This window comes from Meles meles, chromosome 8 (genome assembly GCF_922984935.1).
Source record: "Meles meles chromosome 8, mMelMel3.1 paternal haplotype, whole genome shotgun sequence".
Taxonomy (NCBI): domain Eukaryota; kingdom Metazoa; phylum Chordata; class Mammalia; order Carnivora; family Mustelidae; genus Meles; species Meles meles.
This window is the reverse complement of record NC_060073.1, coordinates 338,775-362,783: the sequence shown is the minus strand read 5'-3', so window position 1 is coordinate 362,783 and position 24,009 is coordinate 338,775. Positions and strand designations below refer to the sequence as shown.

The following is a 24,009-nucleotide window of genomic DNA, read 5'->3' as shown; positions in this document are numbered from 1 at the left end:
GCTGAGGTCATAGGGCCAGGTGTGGAGGTGGTCGGGGCTGTCTGTTTGGGCACTGGCCCCTCAGGTCCTTTGATCATCCTGATGGGGGACTTGGACTGGCTGATGAGGAACAGTCAGGTGGTGACTAATGCCATCCTCTCTCCAAAAGGGGTCCGGGGCCTGTCAGTCTGAACTGTTTCTCACGGGCGGGCCTCCCTGGCACTTTGTCCCTCTGGATCCCCCTCAGCCCCAGGCTCCAAGGGACGTTGTCCAGTATGTCCCTGGACACCTGCACGAGGCTCGCCTGGCACTGCCCCTTAAAGATGCGGATGCCCGGCCTGACCCCTGGCCCTGGAGTCATCTCTAGGGTTAGAGCCAGAAGTCTGCCTGGAATGTTCTGGTCACTTCCCTCCAACTTGGGTTGAGGCCTGGCTGACCGCTGCACCTGTCTTACCCCTGCCCTTCCTAGATTTACTTTCCTGAGAAGTCTGACATGTTCTGTTCTTCAGCTCATTCTCTGGAGTGAGCACTGCACCCCAAGACAACGTGGGCCCTGTGCAAGCAGCATGCTTGCCTGCCGTGTCCGCATGTGCGGAAGGGGGGCTCTCCCCTACACGCTGGAGGAATTGGTGGGTGTGGTGGGGGCACACTCCAGCACTGCTCCTCTCTCTCAGCCCCTGGACGCATGAAGCTGCGCGCTCTCGCTCATGCCCGGGGCTGGGAGGGCGGCCAGCTGGGCTTGCGCAGAAGCGGCAGAAGGGGCTGCTGAGCCCCGCGACAAGCTGCCCAGGCTCTGTGTGCCTCAGTGGCCTCATCCGGAAAGTGATCTGTACACTGAGGGTCCAAGGAGGTCAAGGCCGTGCAGGTGAGCCCCAACATACAGACTCACAGGGTTTCCAGGCAGGATTTCTTTCCACAGGTTCCCTCTGCTGTCTGCCTTTCTCCAGCTGGTGAAAAGCCCCAAGCCTGGCAGGAGGGCCCTGCCACTGCGCCTTCTGGAAGTGCTGGCTGCCCTCATCCCAGCCTTGGATGTATAGGCTAGGGAGTGTATAGGCTGGTCAGGCTGCAGCCCCAGGATGCCTCTGGGCATCGTCCTGGGCCGAGCCCACTGCCTTCCCTTCTGTGCCTGACAGCAGCTGGCTAGAGGCCCTACCCTGACCCGGCCCCGCGTGCTGGTCCTGTCTAGCCCAAGGGTCTCGGGGTCCAAGGAGCCAGGCCTGGGCTGGTAGCCGCAGCTCCCACATAAGCACTGTCCCCTCCCACTCATGCACTGGCTGGAACTGTCCGTTCATGGCCCCACAAACCTCCCCAGCTGGAAACCTGTGGGCCTGTGTCCACAGTCCACAGCCCAGGCTAATGCCAGCCCCTGGCCTGGGTCGTCAGCTCTCCGGGTCCCCTGCACCACGGCACCCCTTCACCTCAGAGTAGAGGGGCTCGGAGGGCAGGGCCTGGTCCCCTCCTAGGTCCCCACTATGGAAACACCCAGAGCGGAGTCTGGGTCCCTGCCTCCCTCTCCCCGGCAGGCGCAGGGCCTTGAACCCTTCGAAGCACGGCTAGGGTTGTGGGCGGGGCCCCTGAAGGACCAGACTGGACAACTAGGGGTACCGCCGAGTCTCCCACTGGCTTTGCTTCCTCATCCTAGGACCCGTCCTCGGCCTCAGTCTCCCCCAGGCACGGGGGAGACACAGCGAGGCCTGCCGCCCAGTCCCATGGGCGTGCTTGGCTCTCACCTGAGGGGTCGGTCCCGGTGCCACCGCCCTGGGCGCCCTCCGCTGCCGGGCGCTCACTCCGACTCGGGGTCGGTCTTCCGGTGGCAGGGTTGCGTGGCTGGGGCGCCATGGCAACGAGGCCGGAGCCTCATTTGAATGCTACAATATTCATGAGGCCGCGGGAACCTCCGGGCTCAGCCACGCCCCTCAGCAACGGTTGCTGGGGCAGGCGGGCGGGGCGGGGCAGCAGCCCACTGGGTTGGGATCTGGAGGGCTCGGCCCCACGCGGTAGGCGCCCTGTGCGCTGGGCGGGAACCAGGGGGCGGAGGTGAGAGGCCATCAAGCCGCGGGGGGCGGGGGGGTGGCGAGGAGGCCGGGGCGCGGACAGGCTAGGGGTCAGCCCCTGCAAAGGCGGTGTCTGGTGCAGAGCAGCGCCCACCTTTCCAGGCTGGGAGGGTCGTCCCTGAGGTCCCGGCCTTCAGGGATGTGCGCTCGCCTCCAAGTGTGGTCGATGCCAAAACAAAAGGAAGCGCCGTGGGAAAGGATCCCCCGAAGAGGAGGGAAACGCAGATCTGGACACGCGGAGGGGAATCTGGAGTGTCCATGCTCGCGAGGGACGCCGCCACCCGCTCCCATTTATGCGCGCCAGGCGCGAATCCCGCCCTGTTCTAGCACTGCCTCGGCACGTGGGGTCGGTGATGCGCTGCGGCGGGGGCGGCCCCCGAGGGGGTCCGCCGAGGTCACGGCCTGCAGTGGGGTGAGCTCCCAGAGAACAGCTCCGAGCCGGCATGGGAGGGGATAGGGGATGGGAAGGGGTGGCGTCCGAGCGCATGTGTCCTGCACCGTTCTTTCTTTGTAAATAAGGAAGGTGTGTTTATGCACCACTCTGAAAATTTTTAAAACGGTAAAACCATGTCTTTTTGAAAATCTCGGAAGGAGATGGGATGTGCGTCTGTGCTTGGGATGGGGGAGATTTCAGTGCACCGCTCCGAGCAACTTTCGGGTGGGATTAGCTGGGTACCACTTGTTAATTGGGCCACACGGTAAGCGTCTGCAGGGATGGAAGCGCTGGGCGGCGGGCAGCTGGGTGGGCCGGTCTGCAGGGCCTGCTCAAGCTGGGCGAGGCCGGTGGTGAGGGGGTGCGGAGAAGGCCCGACCTCGGAGCCCCGGCGGGGGTGCGCCCTAGAGAGAAGCAAGACCCCCTCTACAGGATAGAAAGGGTATGCGTGTCTCGCTGCTCCGTGGGCTCAGACGGGCCCCCATCCCTCACCCCCCGGCCGGCACCTTCTGGCCCCGGGCGCACCGGCTGTGCCGCGCCCCAGGACTAACCGAGGTCCCAGGTGTCCTGGGAGGGGCGCAGGCGCCCGTTCCGGAGCCACCGCGCGGGAAGAGGGGTGCAAGGCAGCCGAGCCTCCGGCCACTGGGGGTCCCAGAGGCTTCCGGCGCGGCCGTCCGAGAGCCTGGCCCGCGTCCCGGCCGCCCCTGCGCTTTGCTCCAGGCTTCCGCCCGCCCCTCGGTCCCCCAGTCCGGGCGGCGCCCGCGGTGCTGGCCCCCACCCTCCCTGAGGCTCGTCCCCCGGGCTGGCCTTCGGCTCCGGGGCCGCGTCGGTGGGCAGCGCGTCGCGACGCAGGGAAGCCCTCCCGGGCAGGGCCGGCGCTGGAGCCGGACCGCAGCGACCCCGCCCAGCTGCGAGCGCCCGCCGGCCGGCTTCCCTGAGGGGCCCGCATTCCCCCGGGAGAGCCCGGAACCGCCCCGGGGAGGCCGTCGCCCCCGGCCCCGCGACCCTCGCGTCCTCGCGGTCGTCCGGCCTGGCAGAGCCCACCCGCTAGGCCGCGGCGCACGAGGGCCTCCCGGGCCCGCACCGCCCCCCGCGCCGTTTCCCGGAAGCCCCGCCCGGCCACGGCTCTTGACGGGCGGGCGGGTCGGCCAACCGGAGCGGGGCGGGACGGCTCCTGGGCGGGGCCCGGCGCTCTCGGCCAATGGCAAGCCGCGCCAGGCAGACGGACGGACGCAGGGCGGGGCGTGCGCCGGCCCCCCGCCCCCCCGCCCCGAGTGTCCGCCGCCCGCGCCCCGCCGCCCGCAGCCGGAGCCGCACCCTCCGCGGACCGAGCCCATGCGCTGGGCGAGCCGCGCGCCCCGGCCGCGGCCCCTCTCCCCGCCCCCGCCCCGGCCCCGGCCCCGAGGGCAGTCGCGCCAGTGAGCGGTGAGTGCGGCGGGGGCGGGCGGGGGGCGGGCGGCGGCCCCGACCGGAGCTGCGGCGCGGGGCGTTGGAGGCGCGGCGGCGGCGGCGGGGCGCGCGGGGGCGCAGGTGAGCCGCGGGCGGGAGGGCGGCGGGCGGCGGGCGGCGGCGGGGCGCGGTGCGTCCGCGCCCCTGGCCCTGCCCTGCGCGGGGCCCCAGCCGTGCTCGCGGGCAGCGTGCGGGGGGCCCCCCGGCCGAGGTCCGCCGCGGCCCCCCTCGAGTCGCACGGCGCGCTCCCAAGGGCTCGGGCCCTGGGCGGCCATCGCGGTACACAGCCGGCGGCCAGGGGTTAGGAGATCGCTGCCCTGTGGGGACAGGAGCAAGGGCACCCCGCGTTCAGCCTCACAGATCGGGACAGCCCAGCTGGAGGCCTTGAGTCTCGCCCACCTGCACCCCTGCTCCGCGCCTCCGCTGGGCCTGTTTCTCTCCGTCCGTTACCGGGAGCCCTCCTCCCCCCAACCCGCGCGGGCCGCCTCCTGGGTCTCCTTTCTCCAAAGCCCGTATGGCAGCAGGATCCCGTGGGTTTCCCCTTATTTTAGCGCGTGCCGGCCTTTTCCTTGGAGAAGGGGGCGGGGGCTTCTTTCTCTGCCTGTCACCCCGCGCCTGGAACAGCAGCTGGCATGCAGTAGGCGCTCAGTAAATGCTTGTCCAAGGCAGCAACATGCTGGGGGGGGGGGGTGGTTCTGCAGCCGGCTGAAGGCTGGCGCTGGCCTGCCTGGGCACGCTGCTGTGGCCGGACCTGTTCTTGCAGGGAGGGGACCTCAGCCTGCAGGGCTTCCAGTTGAGGCTTTCTGCCTACCCAGCAACTTCTAATTTGGGTGCGTGGTTGGGAGATGCTCTCAGCTGTCAGCTCTGCCTTTGGGGGCAGCTCCCTGCTCTCCCAGAGCCATAAGTGCAGCCGGAGGGGGGCCCTCTGCCACCCCCGGGCTGGAGGGGCTGCAGGTGGGGGGCGCTGGGGCCTGTTCCCTGGCTGTCTGGGGCCAGAGGGTGGGGCGGCAGCGCGGGGAGCTCACAGGCCTGCTCCGTGGGGCTGGGCCTGTGCTCAGTGCCGCTCCCTCAGCAGGCGGGACGGGAGACCACCGCAGTGCCCCGTGGTTCAGCCCTTGAGGAGCAATGACGGAATATAAGCTTGTGGTGGTGGGCGCTGGAGGCGTGGGGAAAAGTGCCCTGACCATCCAGCTGATCCAGAACCACTTCGTGGATGAGTATGACCCCACCATCGAGGTGAGTGTCGTCGCTCCCGTCCCCAGCCTTGACTCCTGAGGTGGGCTTGTCTTCCGTGTGCTCCACGGGAGGGCGTCCCCGACTTGTGGGACTTGGGGGCGGGGCAGGAGAGGTGCCCAGTATGGACCCATCCTGGGAGAGGCGGGGGGGTTCCTGAAGCCCTGTCCTCCTGCAGGACTCCTACCGGAAGCAAGTGGTTATCGACGGGGAGACGTGCCTGCTGGACATCCTGGACACGGCGGGCCAGGAGGAGTACAGCGCCATGCGAGACCAGTACATGCGCACCGGGGAGGGCTTCCTGTGCGTGTTCGCCATCAACAGCACCAAGTCCTTTGAGGACATCCACCAGTACCGGTGAGCTGCTGGCCGGCTCTTGGGGCGTCTCTGTCCTCGTTTCTCCTCGTGTCGCCGTCCTGCCCCTGGATGCAGCTGTGCCTGCAGCCGAGCGACTGGCTCCCACGTTTTTCCTTGTAGGGAGCAGATCAAGCGAGTGAAGGACTCCGATGACGTGCCCATGGTGCTGGTGGGGAACAAGTGTGACCTGGCGGCCCGCACCGTGGAGTCCCGGCAGGCACAGGACCTCGCCCGCAGCTACGGCATCCCCTACATCGAGACGTCAGCCAAGACGCGCCAGGTGAGCGGGCTCCCCACCCCACTGTGAGCCAGGGACCCGCCCCGCCCCGCCCCTGCCAGGGAGCAGTGCTCATTGCCCCCTCTCCCCCAACACAGGGCAGCCGCTCTGGCTCTGGCTCCAGCTCCGGGACCCTCTGGGACCCTCCGGGACCCCCGTGACCCAGCGGCCCCTAGCGCTGTAAGTGTCCCCGGACGGTAGGGCAGCGAGGGAGGCAGGGGCCCAGGGTCTGGGCTGACCCAGCTCCAGGGAGAGGCGGAGGTCCCTGGAGAGAGCTGCCCTGAGCCAGGCCGGAGCGGCGACCCTGGGGCCCTGGCTCCTTGGCCCCCAGAGTGCCCTTGTTGGGCCCTAGTTGGCCCTGCCCCCTTCATGGGCTGGTGGGGCAAGGTTGGTAGGTCAGAAAGGAGTGGGACACGGGGATGTTCAAGCTGCGAGCCAGACCCCGGCCCGCCCTGTGGGGGAGGCTCCTGAGGAGCGAGCTGCCTGGTGGGGGCAGGCCTGGGGCTGTGGGGTGAGCAGGGCCCGGCGGCCACATGGGAGTCAGGATGGGAAGAGGGTGGGGAACGGCAGGGATTCTACGTGAGCTTGAGGCCGGGGGTCCCTCGGTCCCCTCCCCTGCCAGGCCCCCAGGCCGAGGCCCACTCTGAGCCGGCCCCTTCTTCCCAGGGCGTGGAGGACGCCTTCTACACGCTGGTGCGCGAGATCCGGCAACACAAGGTGCGGAAGCTGAGCCCGCCCGACGAGGGGGGCCCGGGCTGCATGAGCTGCAAGTGTCTGCTGTCCTGACGTCCCTTCGGGGCCCCCCGCCCCCTCCCCGACATCCCGCAGGCCCTCTGTGCCCCCAGAGCACGCCCGGGCACGGAGCACAGGCATGGAGCATGCAGGTGCCGGGTGCCGGGAGGCGGCGCTGCCGTCGGAGGGAGGGGCAGGGGAAGGAAGGAAGGAAGCGCCGCCGGAGCCGGCCCAGGCTCCCTGCACGGAGTCCGCACACCTCCCAGGACGCTTTGCACAGACTGTGGTGACCTGAGGCCACCGGCACCGGCTGTCACTCTCCTCCCAGCCCCGTCCTGGTCCTTTGGGCACAGGCTGAGTCGCAGTAAATTATTGGATGGTCTTGATGCCGGCGTCTGGGTGAGATGGGAAGGGCCCCGGGTCGCTCAGCGCTGTCTGCCTGGAGGCCCCTGTGCGGGGAGCCCTGCGGGGTCTGGGGAGGCGGCCTGGGCCGAGCCGCCCTCTTCTGTCTGGCGCGTCTGTGTGGCGCGTCTCGCAGAGAGTCTGGGCTCCACCGGACAGGCCGGCTTTGCGTTCGACCACGACAACACTTTATTGAACTTCCCAGCAGTCAACAGGGGCTCAGAACCAAGGGTGCCAGCCTTGCCCTGGGGACGGACACCAGCTTCTCCATCAGGGAAGGCGGAAGTCCCGCGGAGGCCTGGGTGCCAGCGTCCCCCACTTGGCGCCTGAGCTGACTGGGGTGTCGGCACGTTTCCCGAGTTTGGGGCCCTGAGAGGCAGGTGCTGAGGACGCGGACCTGAGCCGGGGTGCGGCGTCGGGGTTCCCGGACAGGGTCCCGGCACGTCTGCCTGGCCTCGGCCACTGCCCCGTGGTGCCAGGTGACCGCTGGGGACCCGGGCTCTGGCAGCACCTAACCCTACTCCTGTGGGGCAGGGGAGGGCATGGCCCACCAGCCCGTCCCTGCTGCGCCCAGGCTGGGGTGACCTGTGGTCCCCAACGCTGCCCTTGGTGGAAGTCCTGGATCCGTGGGGTATTCCCAGGCCCTAGGCGGACACAGAGAGTTCTTCAAGGACTTGAGCAGCTTTGGGTCAGAACTCAGGACTGCCCAAGGCCATGGGGCCTCAGACCCATCAGTCTTCCTTCTGGTCGTGGGGGAGCTCGTGTTGTCTCTGCTCCCGGGGGCCTGGGATCAGACCAGAGGAGGTCCCACTAGGTCAGTGACTGGTACCTCCTGGCGGGGGTGCCACCTTCTAAAAAGTCCAGAGTGAGGAGGCAGGGCGCCGTGCTGGCTGCCCAGAGCCTCTCGGCCCCCACGCTCTTCTCCAGAGGCCTAGGGGAATCGACGTTCCCCGTCGAGGAGGCGGTCAGAGGGGCCCGGGCATGTGCGGGGCCCTGAGGCTGCAGGCTCAGCGCTGGTCCGCATGCGTCTCGGCTGGGCTGGTCCAAGCCCACACGGGCAGGAGCTGCAGAGGCCCCGGGGCAGGAAGGGTGTCCTGGGCCCTACGGCCTCCTCCTTCCTAGGCTGGGGAGACCTCGTCCCAGGAGACCCAGAGACGTTTTGGGGCCTGAAATGGGGTGTGGCCACAGGGGTGGCCCCGGCAGGGGCTGAAGGGAAAGGGGTCCACGGTTGTGGCCTCAAGGCCATGTCCACAGGCCCCCTGCATGCAGCCCCCTGGTGTCCTGGGAGGTTGGGGAGGGAACTGCATCGCTGCGGGGGCAGCCGCGACAGAACCGGGGTCCCAGGGGCTCCCGGCGGCAGGGGTGCAGCCAAGGACTGCGTCGACCTTCCCTCCCGCAGCGGCTGCTCGGCCTTGAGCATGGCCTGGCTGGGAAGGGGTCTCGGCTGCTCAGTGTGCGCGGCTGGGCCTGGGGAGGCCAGCCCGTCTGCTCCGGAGAGCGTCTCCAGGGTAGGAGAAGGGAGGAAGGCCGCTGGGGCTGGGGACATCTGCTCCTGGCCCAGGGACATCGTGGGGAACTCCTCAGGGCCGGCTGCAAAGAGGCAGGCTGGGTAAGCGTCTCCAGCAGGCTGCTTGCGCCCAGCTGGCTCGGCCCCAGGGTGTGCTCCCGGCTGCCTGCGTGTCCACCCTGGCCTGCCCCTCACACCTGACCCAGGCCGCAGACGCCCCGCCCCACAGGGAGCGCCCCGATGCCTGGGCCTGGCCTGGGTTCCCCGAGGTTGGAGCAGAAGAGCAGAGGGACAGAGACGAGGAGGAAGGCCCCCAGGGACTGGGTCCACTGTGAGCTGCCCCAGGAGGGCGAGGCGGGAGGGGACGGGGACAGGAGCCCACCTGGCGGGGGCAGGTCGCACTTCCTCCGTCGCAGATGGGTCACGGAGGCACGAAGGTGTTTGAGGACGGCCTCGTCCTCCAGGGCCCAGGGCTGGGCCAGGGTGTCTTGAAGGAAGCCCTGCAGCCCTTCCAGGGGCAGCTTCAGGAGGCGCTCTGGGCAATGGGTGTGAGTCAGAGCGGAGGGGCTTCTCCTCACCGTCCCCGGATCCCGCCTGGGGATAGCGGTTGAGCATCCCGCTGTTCCCAGGAGCACCACGAGCCGTGCAGGGGAGGCCCCGTGCCCACTGCTCCTCTGCAGGGGGCCCCAAGCCACCGGCGGGCCTGTGTCCCTCCACCAAGGCCTGCCTGCTCCTCGCTCCTGGGAGCAGGGGCCGTCTCCCCGGCCCCCCACACCTGCATCGGGCACCCCTGGGCTCCTGCAGGGTCCCTTACCGCGGTGCAGCCGGAGGGCGGTGTAGGCCATAGCCGTGAGGACGCGCTCTCCGTCCAGCACATAGGCGTCCCGCAGCGTCAGGGTGAGCGCGAAGGGGGTCTGCGGGGAGAGCGGGTGTGGGAGGAGCCGCCTCAGGGGGTCCAGGGGTTCTCTGCCTGTGCAAAGGTCTCCCCTCTGCCCAGCCCCTGCCGCCCCCTGGCTGCGTCAGATGGGGCCCCGCAGCCCGTCCCGTGGGTGTCCTCCTCCGGGGGAAGATGGGCTCCAGACGACCTTGGGTGGGAAGGGCCCGGGCCAGTACAACCCCCAGACCTGGGGGCCACAGACACTGCCCCACCCTTGGTGCCCACACCCCCGACAGGACTCCAGGCTGGCCGCAGAAGGGGCGGAGGGCCTGTCTGCTCCCAGGCTGACCTGGCCTTCCTGGGGAGGCGGAGATGGACAGTGCCGGTCCCCAGGACGTCCTCAAGAGGCCTGGAGCCCCGAACGGGTCTGGACCGCGAGCCTCAGGTCAGGGCCTCCAGGTCATGCCTGGCTGGTCTGTAGGGTGAGGCTGAGCCGGGGCTTCCCCCGGGCCCGGGGCCGGGAGCAGGTCAGGGACTGGGTCTGCCGGGGGCCTTACCCGGCCGATGAAGCACTGGAGAAACCACTTGGTGGTGTACAGCCCCGAGCTCATCCCTTGCTCGTCCTGGCGGAAGGACACAAGGTGCTCAGGGCCAGCTGGTGGCCGCCGCCTCCCTGCCCCGGGCCCCGTGCTGCCAGGTGGACACACTCCCCGCGGCCCCGCTCAGCCCCGAGGGCGCCCTGGACCCAGCAGGAGACGGAGCCGGACACCGGGCTCTGGGCCGCGTGGGCAGGGTTCTGTGGGCCCCTACCCCTGCCCCGGGCCGGGAGGGCAGGGCCTCCGGGGAGCGTCTACTCGCCAGGTGTTTCTTCAGGCCTTTGAGCTCCTTCATGATGCGGTCATGATGCCGCTGGAAACGGGCCAGCTTTGGGAATCCCGGAGCGAAGAACCCTGAGAAGGCCCCAGGCGCCCCACCATCAGGGCCTTGTCCCCCACCAGGTGGGCCGTGAGTCTGCCGGGGGCCCCGCTCTCATGCCCTGACTGGAGCGTGTGCCCACAGCCCTCCCCGCCCTGCTGCGCCCGCTCATCCCCGGCAGCCGCAGAGCCATCCAGGCCTGGGGGCCGGGCCAGAGACCTCCTCCTCACAGAGACCCAGCTGAGTGGGGGCCGGGCTGAGCACCAAGTCCCTAGGATCCAGCACACTTCCTGCGCTGGTTGCGGCAGGGGCAAGGGGGTTACCAGCCCTGAGGGGTGGGACGTGCCTCCCACGGGGAGGGTGTGGGGGTGCGCAGGCCCAACGCCTGGGCTTGGGTGCCGGGCTGAGGGCCCATGGGAGCGGGAGATGCCTACACCCAGGCTTTGTCTGGCCGTGGGCTGCCAGGGGACCCGGCGGGCAAGCCGGCTGCCATACAGGGGGGCTGAAGACCCCGTGGGAAGGCGAGAACGGTCTGCAAATGCTGGGGCCAGTGGCCATGGCTACGGCTGCCCTGAGAAGGCCGTGCCCTTTGCTGGTGGGGGGGTGGGCTGGCGGGGGTCCTGGCCTGCCCGGCTGCTGCGGGCGCCCTGCAGGGAGAGAGTCCATAGTTCCAAGTCCCGCCCAGGCGCCCTGCAGGCCCCCTACCGTGCATGGCGTGGGTCTCCAAGCTCATCAGCTGCGCCAGGGCCCAGAAGGCGTCTTCCTCACCCAGGTACATCAGCAGGATTCCCACGATGTTGCTCATCCCCTGACAGTAGCCCACCTCCTGCAAGAGCCAGACCCCATGGAACGGGGCCACCTCAATGGGCAGAGGTCAGGACAGTGGGAACCGCCCTCCCCGCCCAGGTCCCGACCTCCCACGGGCTCTTCAGGAACCAGCCCCGAGCGTTAGCACCACAGCGGTGCAGGCCAGAGCCCCCGGGACCCAGGGCTCAGGGACGCAGGGGCTGTCCTGCCCCGCACTGAGTTCTGCACCCCAGCCCGGCCTCAGTCCTAGGGTCCAGGGCCCCTCCCTTGCGTCTCTGGGGCCATGGGAACTGGAGTCCCAACTTGGTGTCCCACCTGCTCAGGCATCCTGGAGACAAAGGGCACCCACGGGGCAGGAGGACTGGCGGCAGGGACACTCACGGGGTCGTAGACCGGATACGCCAGGAGGACATGGAACAGGGCTCGCTGCCTGGGGACGGGGAGAGCAGGGTGGGTGGCTCTGGTCTGACCAGGCTGCACGGGAGCCCCCGAGGACCAGAGAGCAGCCCCAGGGGCCCGCGGTCTTCAGCGAGGCTCGGGGCGGGACACTTGCGGCGGGGGATGCGGGTGGTGAGCAGGGGACCGGGGCGGGGCTGGGTGGCATTCGAACTTCCTGGCTATATTGACAAACAGTGTCCGCTGTCGAGAATACAATGCCAGTCCATGCAGAAACACACCCAGCGGGACTCTCCCCCTGACCGTGCGCCCTCGATTGTCCATGTGTGTCCTTGCTCGGCCGAGTCCGTGCTGCCAGGCCCCCAGCTCCCCGCAGTGCCCCCACCCACGGGCCCACCCCTGCCTCGCTCCCCTCGTCCCAGCTCCACGCCGACCTTTGGGTTCCACGCACATGGCTTCCCCGCGAGGCCCTGGCCCGGGGCCCTCCCCATCGCGGCAGCCCCGGGGGAAGGTAGTGACCCCTGGTTCCCGCCCACGTTCACCATGCGGCCGGACCGCGTCTGCTTCCATCCTCCCCTCTCCTCAGAGACCCCGCGTCCCCCGCCCAGAAGCCCCCTGGGTCCCGCCTGACCCCCCGAGGAGCCCCCGGTCCCCAGAGCCCTGCTCGTCCCCAGCCTCACCCGATGCCATAGCGGTCCCGGAACATGACGTGGTTCCGGAAGGTCCGGTTCACGTCCAGGTCAATTTGCCTGACATCCTTGGACAAGAGCTGGGCCCGCGCCTTCATTTTCTGGGGCAGAACCGGGAGGGAGGAGCCAGCATCAGGGCACGGAACCCCAACTGCCACCAACTGCCCCCAATGCAGGGAGCGTCCCGAGCCGCCCTGTGACGTGTCCTGTGGACACCACCTTCCTTCCCTGGTCTCTGAGGCGGGGCCCCCCACAGGAGCCCACCGTGCCCGGGATGCCCGTGTCAGGGATCCTGCTTGGCAGCCCTGGGCGCTGAGGCCCCTCCCGAGGGTCAGCCCGTGGTCTTCCCCTCCTCTGCACGGAGCCCTGTCCTCCTGGGCACTGAGCTTGCCTTTCTCCACGGGCTGCCCTCGGCTCCTGCCCAGGCCTCCTCCAAGGGCCACGCCTCTGCTGAGGGCGCAAGGGTTTACCTCGTAGAGCCCCTGGTGGGTGGACTTCACCTTCTCAATACGGAGCAGGACGGCCCACACCTGACCCCTCACCTGGGGAGGGAGCCCTTTATACAGGCGCCGACACATCTGCAGGGGAGAAGGCCGTGCTGGGACCCAGAACCAGGGCCGCCCCACCGAGCCCCAGGAGCTCGAGACATCTGGAAGCTTCTGGCTTTGGGTCCGTGGTGTCCCCCGAGAGGCTGGATCTCCCTGGAGCTGGGCCCCGTCCCCCACGAGGAGGAGGGGACTGGTGCCCTGACCCGTGGCTCCCTCCGCTGCCCGCTTGGGCCTGGAGAGGCTGGGGCTCTGTCAGCAGACTCTCCCCAGAAAGGGGCACTCCCGTGGGGTCGGGGTCCAGGGAGGCGGGGCTTCACCCCCACCCCGTTGGGGCAGATGCCGTCTGCGGGCGCGCGGCTCCCACCTTCTCGCTGGGCCCGTAGTGGTCCCAGTTTCGCAGCATCTTCGCCCACGTGTCGGCCCTGCGGGCTTCCTGGCGATGTTGCTGGAACAGGAGAAGGGGGGCAGCGGATAAGCCGCAGAGATGGGGAGAGCGGCCCATGGGCAGCGTCCAGGCACCCTGCGGGCCGGAGCCGTCGTGGGAACAGACTGAGAGGGGCCGGAGAGGCACAGGGCCGCTCCCGCTGACCGCGTCTCCGGGGCTCAGGTGCGTTCCCGGCTGCGTGTGGAGTCCTGGGACAGGTTTGGTGACATCGCCTTGGGGACAGCTTTGGGGACTGGGTCTGCCGTCCCCTGGCCCCATACCCACCCACCATGTCCTGCCGGTGCCCAGGACCGGCTCATACCTTGGCCTTGTGGGCGCTGAGGCCGGGCAGCTCCTTCTCCCTGGAGGGCACGAGATGCAGAGCCTGAGCACCAGGCCCCGTCCACGGCCCCGAGACCCCGGAGGGAGGCCTGGCCCCGGGGAGGGCAGGGCTGCCAGCGGCCTGTGGCTCGGCGGGGCAGCAGCATCCCGCCTGGGGCGTGAGAAGGCGGCTGTGCCGGGTGGGCTGGGCGGGGGTCCCTCAGGGTCGCCCAGGACGGCCCTGCTCCTGACGTGGGATGGGCCACTCCGAGACCGGTCAGTGCCACCTGGGTGCCCCGTGACCATCAGGCTGAGGTCACCCACGGGGCCTGCCTGCCCAGTGTCTAGCCTGCCTCTCCCTCCATCACTGCGTCCATCACCCTGCTGTCCCCTGACTCCACCCGCCTTGCACACACGGAGTCTCCAGCCACGGTGTGGTCTCCCGGGGCCCATCAGCCCAACAGCCTCCTTCCCTCGTAGCAAGGCCACTGTGCGGTCCCCTTCCCTGCTTCCCCCCTGCAGGTCAGCCTCCTGTCCCTCTTCCTGCCCCCAGCCCAGGTCAGTCGGCCCCTCCTTCTGCTGCCCATCACCTGTCCCTGACCTTGCCATGTCCCTGGCATCATCTTGCCAACCCCAGAAGCCTTCGGGAGCTGTGGCGGCCTGACTGGAGGGTCACCAAGGGTACCTCTCGGCCTCGCCCCAGACCGGACCGCCCTCCCACAGAAAGGACGCCACCGTCCCCGAGCCCCTCGCCTGCGGCAGTCCCAGCTGCACTGACCGGACCCACAGACGGACTGCAGGAGGCAGGAACCGGGCCCCACAAAGCAGGCGTGGAGGCCCCCGTTGGGGTGTCCGGGAACCCGGCCCAAGGCCCCGCTCTATCCTGCCACGTTCTCGGTCTGCCTCCCGGGTCGCTCAGCTCCAGGCAGAGCAGAGTCCGGCCCTCAGAGGGCTCCAGGGGACGATGCCCTGACCTGGGGACGTGGGTCCTGCCTCCAGCGAGAGACGTTCCTGTCAATGCATCCCACCCCTGAGCTGGTCGGAGGAGGGCCCCGCGGACTCACTGCAGGAAGCTGTGATGGTCCGTGGGCCTGCACAGCGAGAGGTCAGCATCTTCCCGGGCGTCCCCTGGAGACCCCGCTGGGCGGGCCTGAAACAGAGGGTCCGTGGTGGGGGTCCCATCCGAGCCAGGGGCAGGGGGCAAGGAGGGAGCAGAAAGGCTCCTCTCTCCCCTGCATCCCCAGGGAGCCCAGGACCCTCGGAAAAGGGACAGCATGAGAGGCAGGCCCTGTCGGCTCTGGGTTCCCCCACTCCTAGGGCCAACCACACCCTCTTGGTCTCCCCTGCGGGACTGCGGCTCTGATCCCTGCCTGGGGCATACATGCTCTCGCTGCTGAAGTCTCCCTTTGGGCCAGACCCGCTCCCACACGCCCAGGACCCCACCTGGATCCCCGAGGTCCTGCTGTCTTGGATCCCAGCTTGGGCTTACCGAGCTCTTGCCGCCTATGATCCCCGCCTGGACCTCATGGACAACAGACCCCTAGGATCCCCGATGGACCCTCAGCTGCTTCCCATGCCTGGGACCCTCCCCTGCGTCGCACTTGCTCCCAAGGGCTCTGGTCCTTGTCTGGGCTGAGTGGGCCCATCCTTGGCTCTGGGCCCCACCCCTGCAGCGAGTGGCCGTAGAGTCGATGGATCCCCTGCGGGCCTCACCTGACTGTACTTGGCTAGGATGTTGGCCCGTTCCAAGGCCATCAGGGTCTCCAGGTCCTCGTTCATGGTACTGCCAACCAAAACATCCTGGGGGACCCTGCATGAGAACCTCCAGGGAACCAGGCGTGTGCTCCCAGCAGGCAGATCCCCAGCCTGTCTGAGCCCAGAGTGGAGAGAACCCTGGGGCTCCAAGGACCGCGCTGGGCTGTTGGATCCCACGCGGACCCTGCCTCCCTGGGGCACTCCCACCTCCAGACTCCCTTCCCAGCCACTGTTCCCGGCACGCGGTCACACTGAGAGCACAGTCCCTTTACCCTGTACCCAGGAGCACACAGGGGTCTGGGAGGCTCCGGGGAACCGCTGACCTGATGCTAGGGGTGGCGTCCCCAAGCCCGGGGCCAGCAGCGCGAGGCTGGATGGAACGGCCGGCCAGCGAGTGTCCCTGCGGGCTTGGGGGGACCGAAGGTGACTCTGAGATGTGACAAGCTCGCGCGACAACAGGGAAAAGCCCGTGAACGGGACGTCCCCCGCATGAACACATGCCAGCAAGAGTGTGAAGGGGCTCGCCAGCCTGGAGGCAGGGACTTGGGAATTGCCCAGGGAGGGGAGGAGGCAAGAGCAGGAGGGACTTCGTGCTCCCTGGAGGGGAGGAGGGGAGGGCTCCCCGCCCAGGAGGCTGGGACCTGGGCAGAAGCAGGGCAGCCCGCCCCCCACAGGGCTGTGGAAAGGCTGCCCGCCCGGGCTCAAGGTCTGCACTTGGGGTCCGGGAGTCTCGGCCACAGCCCTGGAGCCCGCAGGCCCCACAGTGGCCCGAAGGGAGCAGCTCACACTCACCTGTGACCTGTCCCTGTGGGAGCCGTGCCTGCTGTCTACACGGGTTCGTGGGGGAGCGAGTCAGGGAACGTGTGGCAGAGCCAGGAACAGAGACCGCGAGCGTCTCCAGCTGCCTGCGGACACGGAGCAGAGTGGGCGCCAGGCAGCGGCGGAACCCTGGGGCACCACCGTTCCGCCCACGGCGGGTCCCGTGTCATCCGTGCGGGTCAGCGGGGTTCTGTCCACACTGAGCCCTTCACCCTGCAGGTCTCACTCCCCGGGAGGGTCTCGGCACCCCGCACGGTGGGAAGTGGGGCTTGGTGCCCTCCCACCACCCTGAGCTCCTATGCGGGGGCCCTCGTGGCAACCGTCTGCTTCGTCGACAGGGTCACCAATGTCCTCCCACCCCAAGGGTTGCCAGCGTGCGTTTTGTACCCGAGAACATTAGAGGGGCGCCTGGGGTGCTTAGTCGGATGAAGGTCCGACTCTTGATTTTGGCTCAGGTCAAGATCTCAGGGTCATGGGAACAAGTCCTGTGATGGGCTTGGGCTCGGTGAGGAGTCTGCTTCAGATCCTCCCTCTCCGGCTGCCTCTCCCCCTGCTCACACCTGCGAGTGTGCCATCTCTCTCTCTCTCTCATAAATAAACAAATCTTAAAAAATTAACATTGAAGAACATTTGAGAAATCTTTGTCATCTTTGCGGAGGTGCCTTTATTTTTGGAACGGCTGTGTCATAGCCTTTCACAGATCCACCGCGATTTCTATCAGAAACCCCTATTCTTTAATGTTTACTGAAGTGTAGTCAACACACAATGTTATACTAGTTTCAGGAGTCCAACTTAGTGATTCAGCAATCTGTACGTTCCTCAGGAGACGTGTCCTCACCATCTGTCTCCGTACAAGTTGTTACAGCAACCTCTTCCCTATGATGTCTTTTAAAATTTCCATGACTTATTTTATAACTGGAAGTTTATAGCTTATAATAGTCTTCATCATTTTGCCCACCCACATCCTCTCTGGCAAATCAACCAACGTGATCCCTCACATTAACAAAGGACAAAAACCATAAGGTCATCTCAGTAGTTACAGAAAAAGCGTTTGACAAGATACAACATAAAAAACATAGTGGGCTTTGATGAAATGTACGTCAAAAGAGTGAAGGCCATGTACGAAAACCCACAGCTGACCTCATACTCAACGGTGAAGAAACCATTACCCCTAAGACCAGGAACGAGACAAGGAAGTCCCTTCTCAGCACTGGAAGTCCCAGCTGCAGCAATCAGATAAGAAACAGAAAAGAACTCTACATCGGTAGGGGGATATCAGACTGTTCCTATTTGCTGAAGACATGGTACTATAAATAGGAAACCTTAGAGACTCCACCAAAAACTGTTAGAACTAATGAGTGAATTCAGAAAGTTGTGGGACACATGGGGCGCCTGGGCAGGTGTCTGCCTTTGGCTCAGGTCATAATCCCAGAGTCCTGGTATCAAATCCCGCATTAGGCTCCCTGCTCAGCAGGAAGCCTGCTTCTCCCTCTCCCACCTCTCTGCTTGTGTTCCCTCTCTCGCTGTGTCTCTCTGTCAAATAAATAAATAAAATCTTAAAAAAAAAAAAGAAAAGAAAAAAAGAACAAACAAACCCACAACAGTGTGGTTCTGGCAAAAGCCAGTGGAGCGGAAGAGAGAGTCCAGAAGGAAATGCACCCTGATATGGTCAACTGATCTTTTTAAAAAAAATTAAATTAAATTTTGTTTAAATCCAATTAATTACCATATAGTGTAGTATTAGTTTCAGAGAAAGAGGTCAGTGATTCATCAGTTGCATGTACAACCCAGTGCTCATTCCATCATGTGCCCTCCTTAATGCCCATCCCCCAATTTCCCTGTCCCCCCACCCTTTCCCCTCCAGCAACTCTCTCAGTTTGTTTCCTATGATTAAGAATCTCTTATGGTTTGTCTTCCTCTGCGGTTTCATCTTGTTTTATTTTTCCTTCCCTTCCGCTACGCTCCTCTGTTTTTTTTTAAGATAGTGTTTTATTTATTTATTTTAAAATATTTTATTTACTTACTTGACAGAGAGAGAGTGAGAGAGGGAATACAAGCAGAGGGGAGTGGGAGAGGGAGAAACAGGCTCCCCACTGGGCAGGGAGCCTGATGGGGGGGTTTTATCCCAGGACCCTGGGATCATGACCTGAGCTGAAGGCAGAGGCTTAACAACTGAGCCACCCAGGCACCCCTATGCTCCTCTGTTTTGTTTCTTAAATTCCACACAGGAGTGAAATCATATAATTGCCTTTCTCTGATTGACTTATTTTGCTTAGCACAATACCCTCTAATTCCATCCATGTAATGGAAAGATTTTTTTTTTTGGATGGTTAAGTAATATTCCATTGTATATATAGACAATATCTTCTTTATCCATTCATCTGTCGATGGACATCTGGGCTCTTTCCATAGTTTGGCTGCTCTGGACATTGCTGCCATAAACGTTGGGGTGCGGGGCCCCTTCAGATCATTCCATTTGTATCTTTGGGATAAATACCCAGTCGTGCAGTTGCTGGGTCCTCAGGTAGCCTTAGTTTTAACTTTTTGCAGAACCTCCATGTGTTTTCCAGAGTGGCTGCACCAGCTTGCGTAAGAGAGTTCCCCTTTCTCCGCATCCTCACCAACATTTGTTGTTTCCTGACTTGTTAAGTTTAGCCGTTCTGACTGGTGTGAAGTGGGATCTCATTGTGGTTTGTATTTCCCTGATGCTGAGTGATGGTGAGCATTTTTTCATGTGTCTGTCGGCCATTTGGGTGGCTTCCTTGGAGAAAGGTCTGTTCTTGACTCCTGCCCATTTGTTGATTGGATTATTTGGTCTTCGGTGTAGAGTTCGGTAAGTTCTTTATAGATGTTTGATAATAGCCCTCTATCTGATAAGGCATTTGCAAATATCTTCTCCCATTCTGTTGGTTATCTTTTGGTTTTGTCAACTGTTTCCTTTGCTGAGAAAAAGCTTTTGATCTTGATGGAGTCCCAATAGTTCATTTTTGGCATTGTTTCCCTTGTCTTTAGAGACATGTCTAGCAGGAAGTTGCTGTGGCAGAGGTCAAAGAGGTTGCTGCCCATGTTCTCCTCTAGGATTTTAATGGGTTCCTGTCTCACATTTGTGGGTTTATTTTTGTGAGTGGTGTAAGAAAATGGTCGGGTTTCATTCTTCTGCACATGGCTGTCCAGTTTCCCAACACCATTTGTTGAAGAGACTGTCTTTTTTGCATTGGGCGTTCTTCCCGCTTTGTCAAAGATTAGTTGACCATAGAGTTGAAGGTGCATTTTGGGGCTCTATTCTGTTCCAGTGATCTGTTTTGTGCCAGGACCATACTGTCTTCGTGATTACAGCTTCGTAACAGAGCTTGAAGTCGGGATTGTGATGCCGCTGGCCTCACGGTTTTCTTCTTCGACACTCCTCTGGCTATTTGGGGTCTTTTCTGGTTCCCTACAAATCTTAGGATCGTTTGTTCCAGCTCTGGGAAGAAATCAGATGGTATTTTGATAGGGATTGCATTGACTGTGTAGGGATGGTCTTTTAATAGGGATTGCTCTAGGTAGCGTAGGCATTTTGACAATGTTTGTTCTTCCAATCCGTGAGCGTAGAACACATTTCCATTTCTTCGTGTCGTCCTCCATTTCTGTCATGAGTGTGCTGTAACTTTCTGAGGACAGATCCTTGGCCTCTTTGGTTGGGTTTACTCCTCGGTGTCTGATGGTTTGGGCGCTATTGTAAATGCGATCGACTCCTTAGGTTCTCTTTCTTCTGGCTCATTGTTGGTGTATAGACATGCAACTGATTTCTGGGCATTGGTTTTACATCCTGCCACTCTGCTGAATTCCTGTATGAGTCCTGGCAACTTTGGAGTGGAGTCTTTTGGGTTTTCCACATAGAGTACCATGTCATCGGCAAAAGCTGAGAGTTTGACTTCTTCTTTGCCGATTTGGATGCCGATTTCATTTCTTTGTGTTGTCTTTTTTGTTGTCATTTCTCTTTGTTGCCGAGGCTAGGACTCGCAGTACCGCCGAGGCTAGGACTCATAGACTGTGCTGAACAGCAGTGGTGCTAGGGGACAGCCCTGCTGTGACCCTGAGCTCAGGGGGAAGACTCTCCGTTTTTCCCAGTGAGAATGATATTTGCTGGGGGCTTTTCATATATGGCTTTGATGATACTGAGGTATGTTTCTGTTGGGTCATTTCTATCACCTGTTCTTTGTCATCTCACCTTAGTTTACTGGTATGCCAAAGTACTTTTGATTGAGTATTGCATATTTTCTGTTAATCATAGAGAAGCAGATGATTGGATGATGAATTGGGTGCTGCCTTCTACTGGGGCAGACCACTAGGTTAGGAGTTCCAGAATCACCAGGTGACTTAACCCTGACAGTGAGTTTGGGTCACTTGAGGCCGAGCTTCCATCATACCAGGGCCAGTTCCCTTTCTGCTTGCTTGATCTGCTGTGTCTCTTCCAGGATGCAGCCAACAGCCTGGAGAACTGCCTGGAGCCCATCTTCCTCAGCACAGTTTCTGAAGTTGGTTCTCTTCTCACGTCCGTGGGACTCTGTAGAAAGTTCTGGTCAGCCTCCTGGCTGTCGTCTTCTGAATTAGCAGATTATCTCTTGGGCTGAGTTTTCTTCTGGGTCTCACCGTCATGGTTCATCACTGTCTTGGTAGCAGTTTAATAGGTGTGTGTATTTTGTCTTAATCCTGTGCTCACTCTAATTCACAGCAGGCCATTGATCTGAGCCTCTGTTCACCATCTCGGGATATGGGACCACCTTCCTCTCTCAAGATTACAAAATGCAACCTGTACTTGGGATCATACTGCAAGCCCTTGGGAAGCCCATTTCTGAGAAGCAGATGCAACTCATGCTGCCTGTGCCTTTGGGAGTTATTGATTTAAGATGCGTGACTCAGAATAGCCACCAGGTACCTGGGTTGATGTGGGCCCTTACCCCACCCTCGCGGGAAGGAGACCAGAAGGGGGATACATTTGTTGTTCAGGACACAGGGCTTGCTAGCAGTATCATGACACCGACGCGAAGACACATCACGCTGATCTACGGTTCCAGGCAAACTCAGATCTGCTCTGAGCTGCCCCCGCCTGAGTGTTCAGGGTACGGGTAACCCACTCCAACTGCAGGGGCAGCATCGCTGTGATGAAGGTCAAGGAGGGGACCTCATCCCGCTTCGGATGGGAAAGAGGAGGGGATGGAGGCAGAGCCAAATGTGGCCCCTGCTTGGGGTCTGGTCGGGTTGGATCCTGCGGTACCTTCCACAGGCTTCCCCTCGTTGCCTTCATAGCTTCTGAGACATAGCTCGTCCTCTTGGAGCCCCCCACCATCCCCTCCAATCTCCCTATTTCCTTGGACCCGTCTCATCAACTGGGAGCATCCTACCACCCCACCCAGAGCCTGCTCGTCCTCTAGGAGCTCCTCCTCCCTCTAAGAGTCCCCTGACATCTCCCTGAAGGTACCTCCCTGAGCCTGCATCAGCCCTCTGGGAGCCCCCTGTTCTTCTGGAGCCCAGTGTTCGTGTCTGCTGCCCGCCCCCTCCGCAGGGTCCGGGAGTCTGTGAGCAGAAGCCCCGAGGGCCCCCAGAGCCCCGGCGCCTGTCTAGCCCGCGATGTGACGGTCGCACGCGCGTGCAGACGCTCTGGCTCAGCCCGCCTGTCTTGTCTCTGCGGGGGACGGCCTCTCCTCGGGCCTGCTGCGCTGCTCCCGAAGGCCGGAACTCACTGTCCTGTGCTGCTTTCGCTGGACGGCTTCACCTCCTTCCCGGAAATCTCTGACTCCCCGCATAGGCGCTCAGTGCCCACCTTCATTCCCCTTCAGCGGCTCGAACCCCAGGCTCGGGTGCCAGAGAGGACCCGCCGTGGACATCAAGGGCTGTCCTTGACTGCTGTCTGCACCTGAGCCCGCGTGCGAGTTGTCTGATTTCTGTTCCCATAGCATTGGTTTTACAATCAGAAAACAATCAGAACCACGAGCTACCTGCGGCCCGAAATGCACCTGCTTCCCTCTGAGGCCTCTTGTGTCCTTCTTCGGGGGAGTGAGACGCTCCCCACTGATTCTCTTTCTCTGTGTCCTCCCGCCTCCGTCTTGGTTAGATTCAGGAGGATCATGGGTTCGACAGCTCCGTGCACCACTCATCCCCCCGCATGGAAGTGTTGCCGTCTGTCCTGCGCTGTCCGCATCCCCAGGAGGTCCTGACTTTGTAGCTGGAAGTTTGCGTCCCTGCTCTGCCCAGTCCCTCACCGTCGGCGGGGTCCCTGGGGTCCCCGACGTCCTGGCTTCCTTCCTTTTCTCTAATTTGCATCCACTGAAGCGCTTTAGGTTTTGACAGAGGCGCAGTGTCCCGTGTCCACAAGGAAAGTGTGATACCAAAGCGTCTCACTGCCCTGAACATCCCTGTCGCCTGCTCAGCCCTGCCCCCCTGCCCCCCGCTGGGTCTGCTCTTCTCAGACCGCAGCCCCCCGCCCCCCGCTTCTGTGTGGCTTTAGAGCTCACCCCTTTTACCCTTGAGTGGCCTTCTGCTGTCCGCATGGATCCCGGCTTCCCCACACGGACGGAAAATAGCCTCCAGTGGTTCCAGGTCTCGGCAGTTGGGAAGAAGCTGTTCTCCATGTCCAGCGTGGGTTTGGGGTGGACATAAGTCTTCCGCTGCAGCCGGTAAGTGGCTCAGAGTTTGGCGATGGGGTCCCTCGGGAAGAGGATGTGTCATTCTGGAAGAATCCACCCAACAAACCCAGAGTGGCTGCAGGAGGTCGCGCCCCCAGCGCCAGTGAGAGTCCCTGTCACTCCATGTCCCCACCAGCGGCCAGCGTGGTCGTGTTCTCCAGCCCCAGTCATGCTGATGGACAACGGTGTGGGGCAGTGCTGTCCCTCCCCAGGGACCCAGGGGGCTGGGCTCTGCGTTCTGACAGCTTCCAGGGAGGTGGTGGTTCAGATCACTGCCTTGATGCAATGCGGACAAACATGAAGGCATGTTCTTTGGCTATGTTTAAATTTATTTATTTAAAAATGGTGAGAGGGACACCTGGGTGGCTCAGTGGGTAAAGCCACTGTCTTCAGCTCAGGTCATGTTCCCAGGGTCCCGGGATCGAGTCCCGCATCGGGCTCCTTGCTTGGCGGGGAGCCTGCTTCTCTCGTTGCCTCTGCCTGCCGCTCTGCCTGCTTGTGTGTGCTTTCTCTCTCTCTGACGAATAAATGCATAAATAAAATCTTTTTAAAATGGTGAGAAAAGTGTCCACAAGGAAACCCCAAATGCCCGAAGACACTGCCGCTTAGGGATGACACTTGACAAACTGGCGGTAACCTGGGTGATCTAGAGACCGTTCCAGGAACGGTGGAGAAGCTGGAGGAAACGTGACTACGCCAGCAGGAACACAAAGAATTCCATCAGCACGTCCCACACCAGCGGCGTTCTCACCGGGCAGCTGTAAAAGCAGAACGAAGGCCTCGCACGGCGCTCCTGGCCGCGTCCGCGTAGCCTCTCCTGACACGGTTGTCAGTACTTTCGTGTCCTGGAGAAGAGAAGTTCATTGTCCAATGAGTGAAATGCAGAGAAGCAAGCCAACGGCAACAGCCCGCTCTCTTACAACGTCAAGGGAGCCCTGTCCATACCCTTCCTCCTACACCAGCTGTGGTCCCGTAGAAATAGCACGTGAGCCCCATGAGGGTTGTGGCCCCTGCTGGACAGTGCGGTGTAGACATTTGCCTGAGGGGAGTGCGTGGGCACACGCGTGCCTACAAGGGTCGGCGTGGGAACTCTGCTGTATTCCTCTGAGGTAGGGAAAATAGACAGTGCAGGCGGGTAGAAAGGTCGTAATCTGAAGAAGAGACTGCACAGTCCCCTGTCGCAGTCATGGAAGCCACGGTGGAGGCTATGCACGCTCAGGGGCTGGGACCCCGGCCTGCAGGACTTGGCTGCGCTCCCCTCCGGCCGCAGGCCGGGAGGCTGAGGGTCAGAGCTGGTGCGCTCGCCAGTTGCCCGGCCCCTGGCAGACCCCAGGCTGCGGCTCCAGGAGTCGGGGGACACATGGACACAC

General features: G+C 63.1%; 1 protein-coding gene across 5 annotated transcripts; it reads left to right on the top strand.

The window, feature by feature from the left end:
- The first annotated feature begins 3,750 nt into the window (after positions 1 to 3,750).
- On the top strand, positions 3,751 to 6,900 carry HRAS (HRas proto-oncogene, GTPase). Of its 5 annotated transcripts, XM_046016089.1 has the most exons (6): positions 3,751 to 3,891; positions 4,991 to 5,151; positions 5,327 to 5,505; positions 5,626 to 5,785; positions 5,881 to 5,962; positions 6,449 to 6,587. In XM_046016089.1, exons 2-5 carry the CDS (start codon positions 5,041 to 5,043, stop codon positions 5,941 to 5,943), a joined length of 513 nt encoding a protein of 170 aa, XP_045872045.1. In that variant the 5' UTR covers positions 3,751 to 3,891; positions 4,991 to 5,040; the 3' UTR covers positions 5,944 to 5,962; positions 6,449 to 6,587. The 5 variants fall into 5 exon arrangements, with proteins under 5 accessions (XP_045872045.1, XP_045872041.1, XP_045872042.1 ...); XM_046016085.1 differs by lacking the exon at positions 5,881 to 5,962 and having other exon boundaries at positions 6,449 to 6,900; XM_046016086.1 differs by lacking the exon at positions 5,881 to 5,962 and having other exon boundaries at positions 4,988 to 5,151; positions 6,449 to 6,900.
- Positions 6,901 to 24,009: the final 17,109 nt, after the last annotated feature.

Excerpts from the sequence above, each read along its gene's own strand:
- HRAS (XM_046016085.1), top strand. The coding sequence starts at position 5,041 with ATGACGGAATATAAGCTTGTGGTGGTGGGCGCTGGAGGCGTGGGGAAA. Across the intron at positions 5,152-5,326 it reads AGTATGACCCCACCATCGAG|GACTCCTACCGGAAGCAAGT; the intron begins GTGAGTGTCGTC and ends GTCCTCCTGCAG. Across the intron at positions 5,786-6,448 it reads CGTCAGCCAAGACGCGCCAG|GGCGTGGAGGACGCCTTCTA; the intron begins GTGAGCGGGCTC and ends CCTTCTTCCCAG.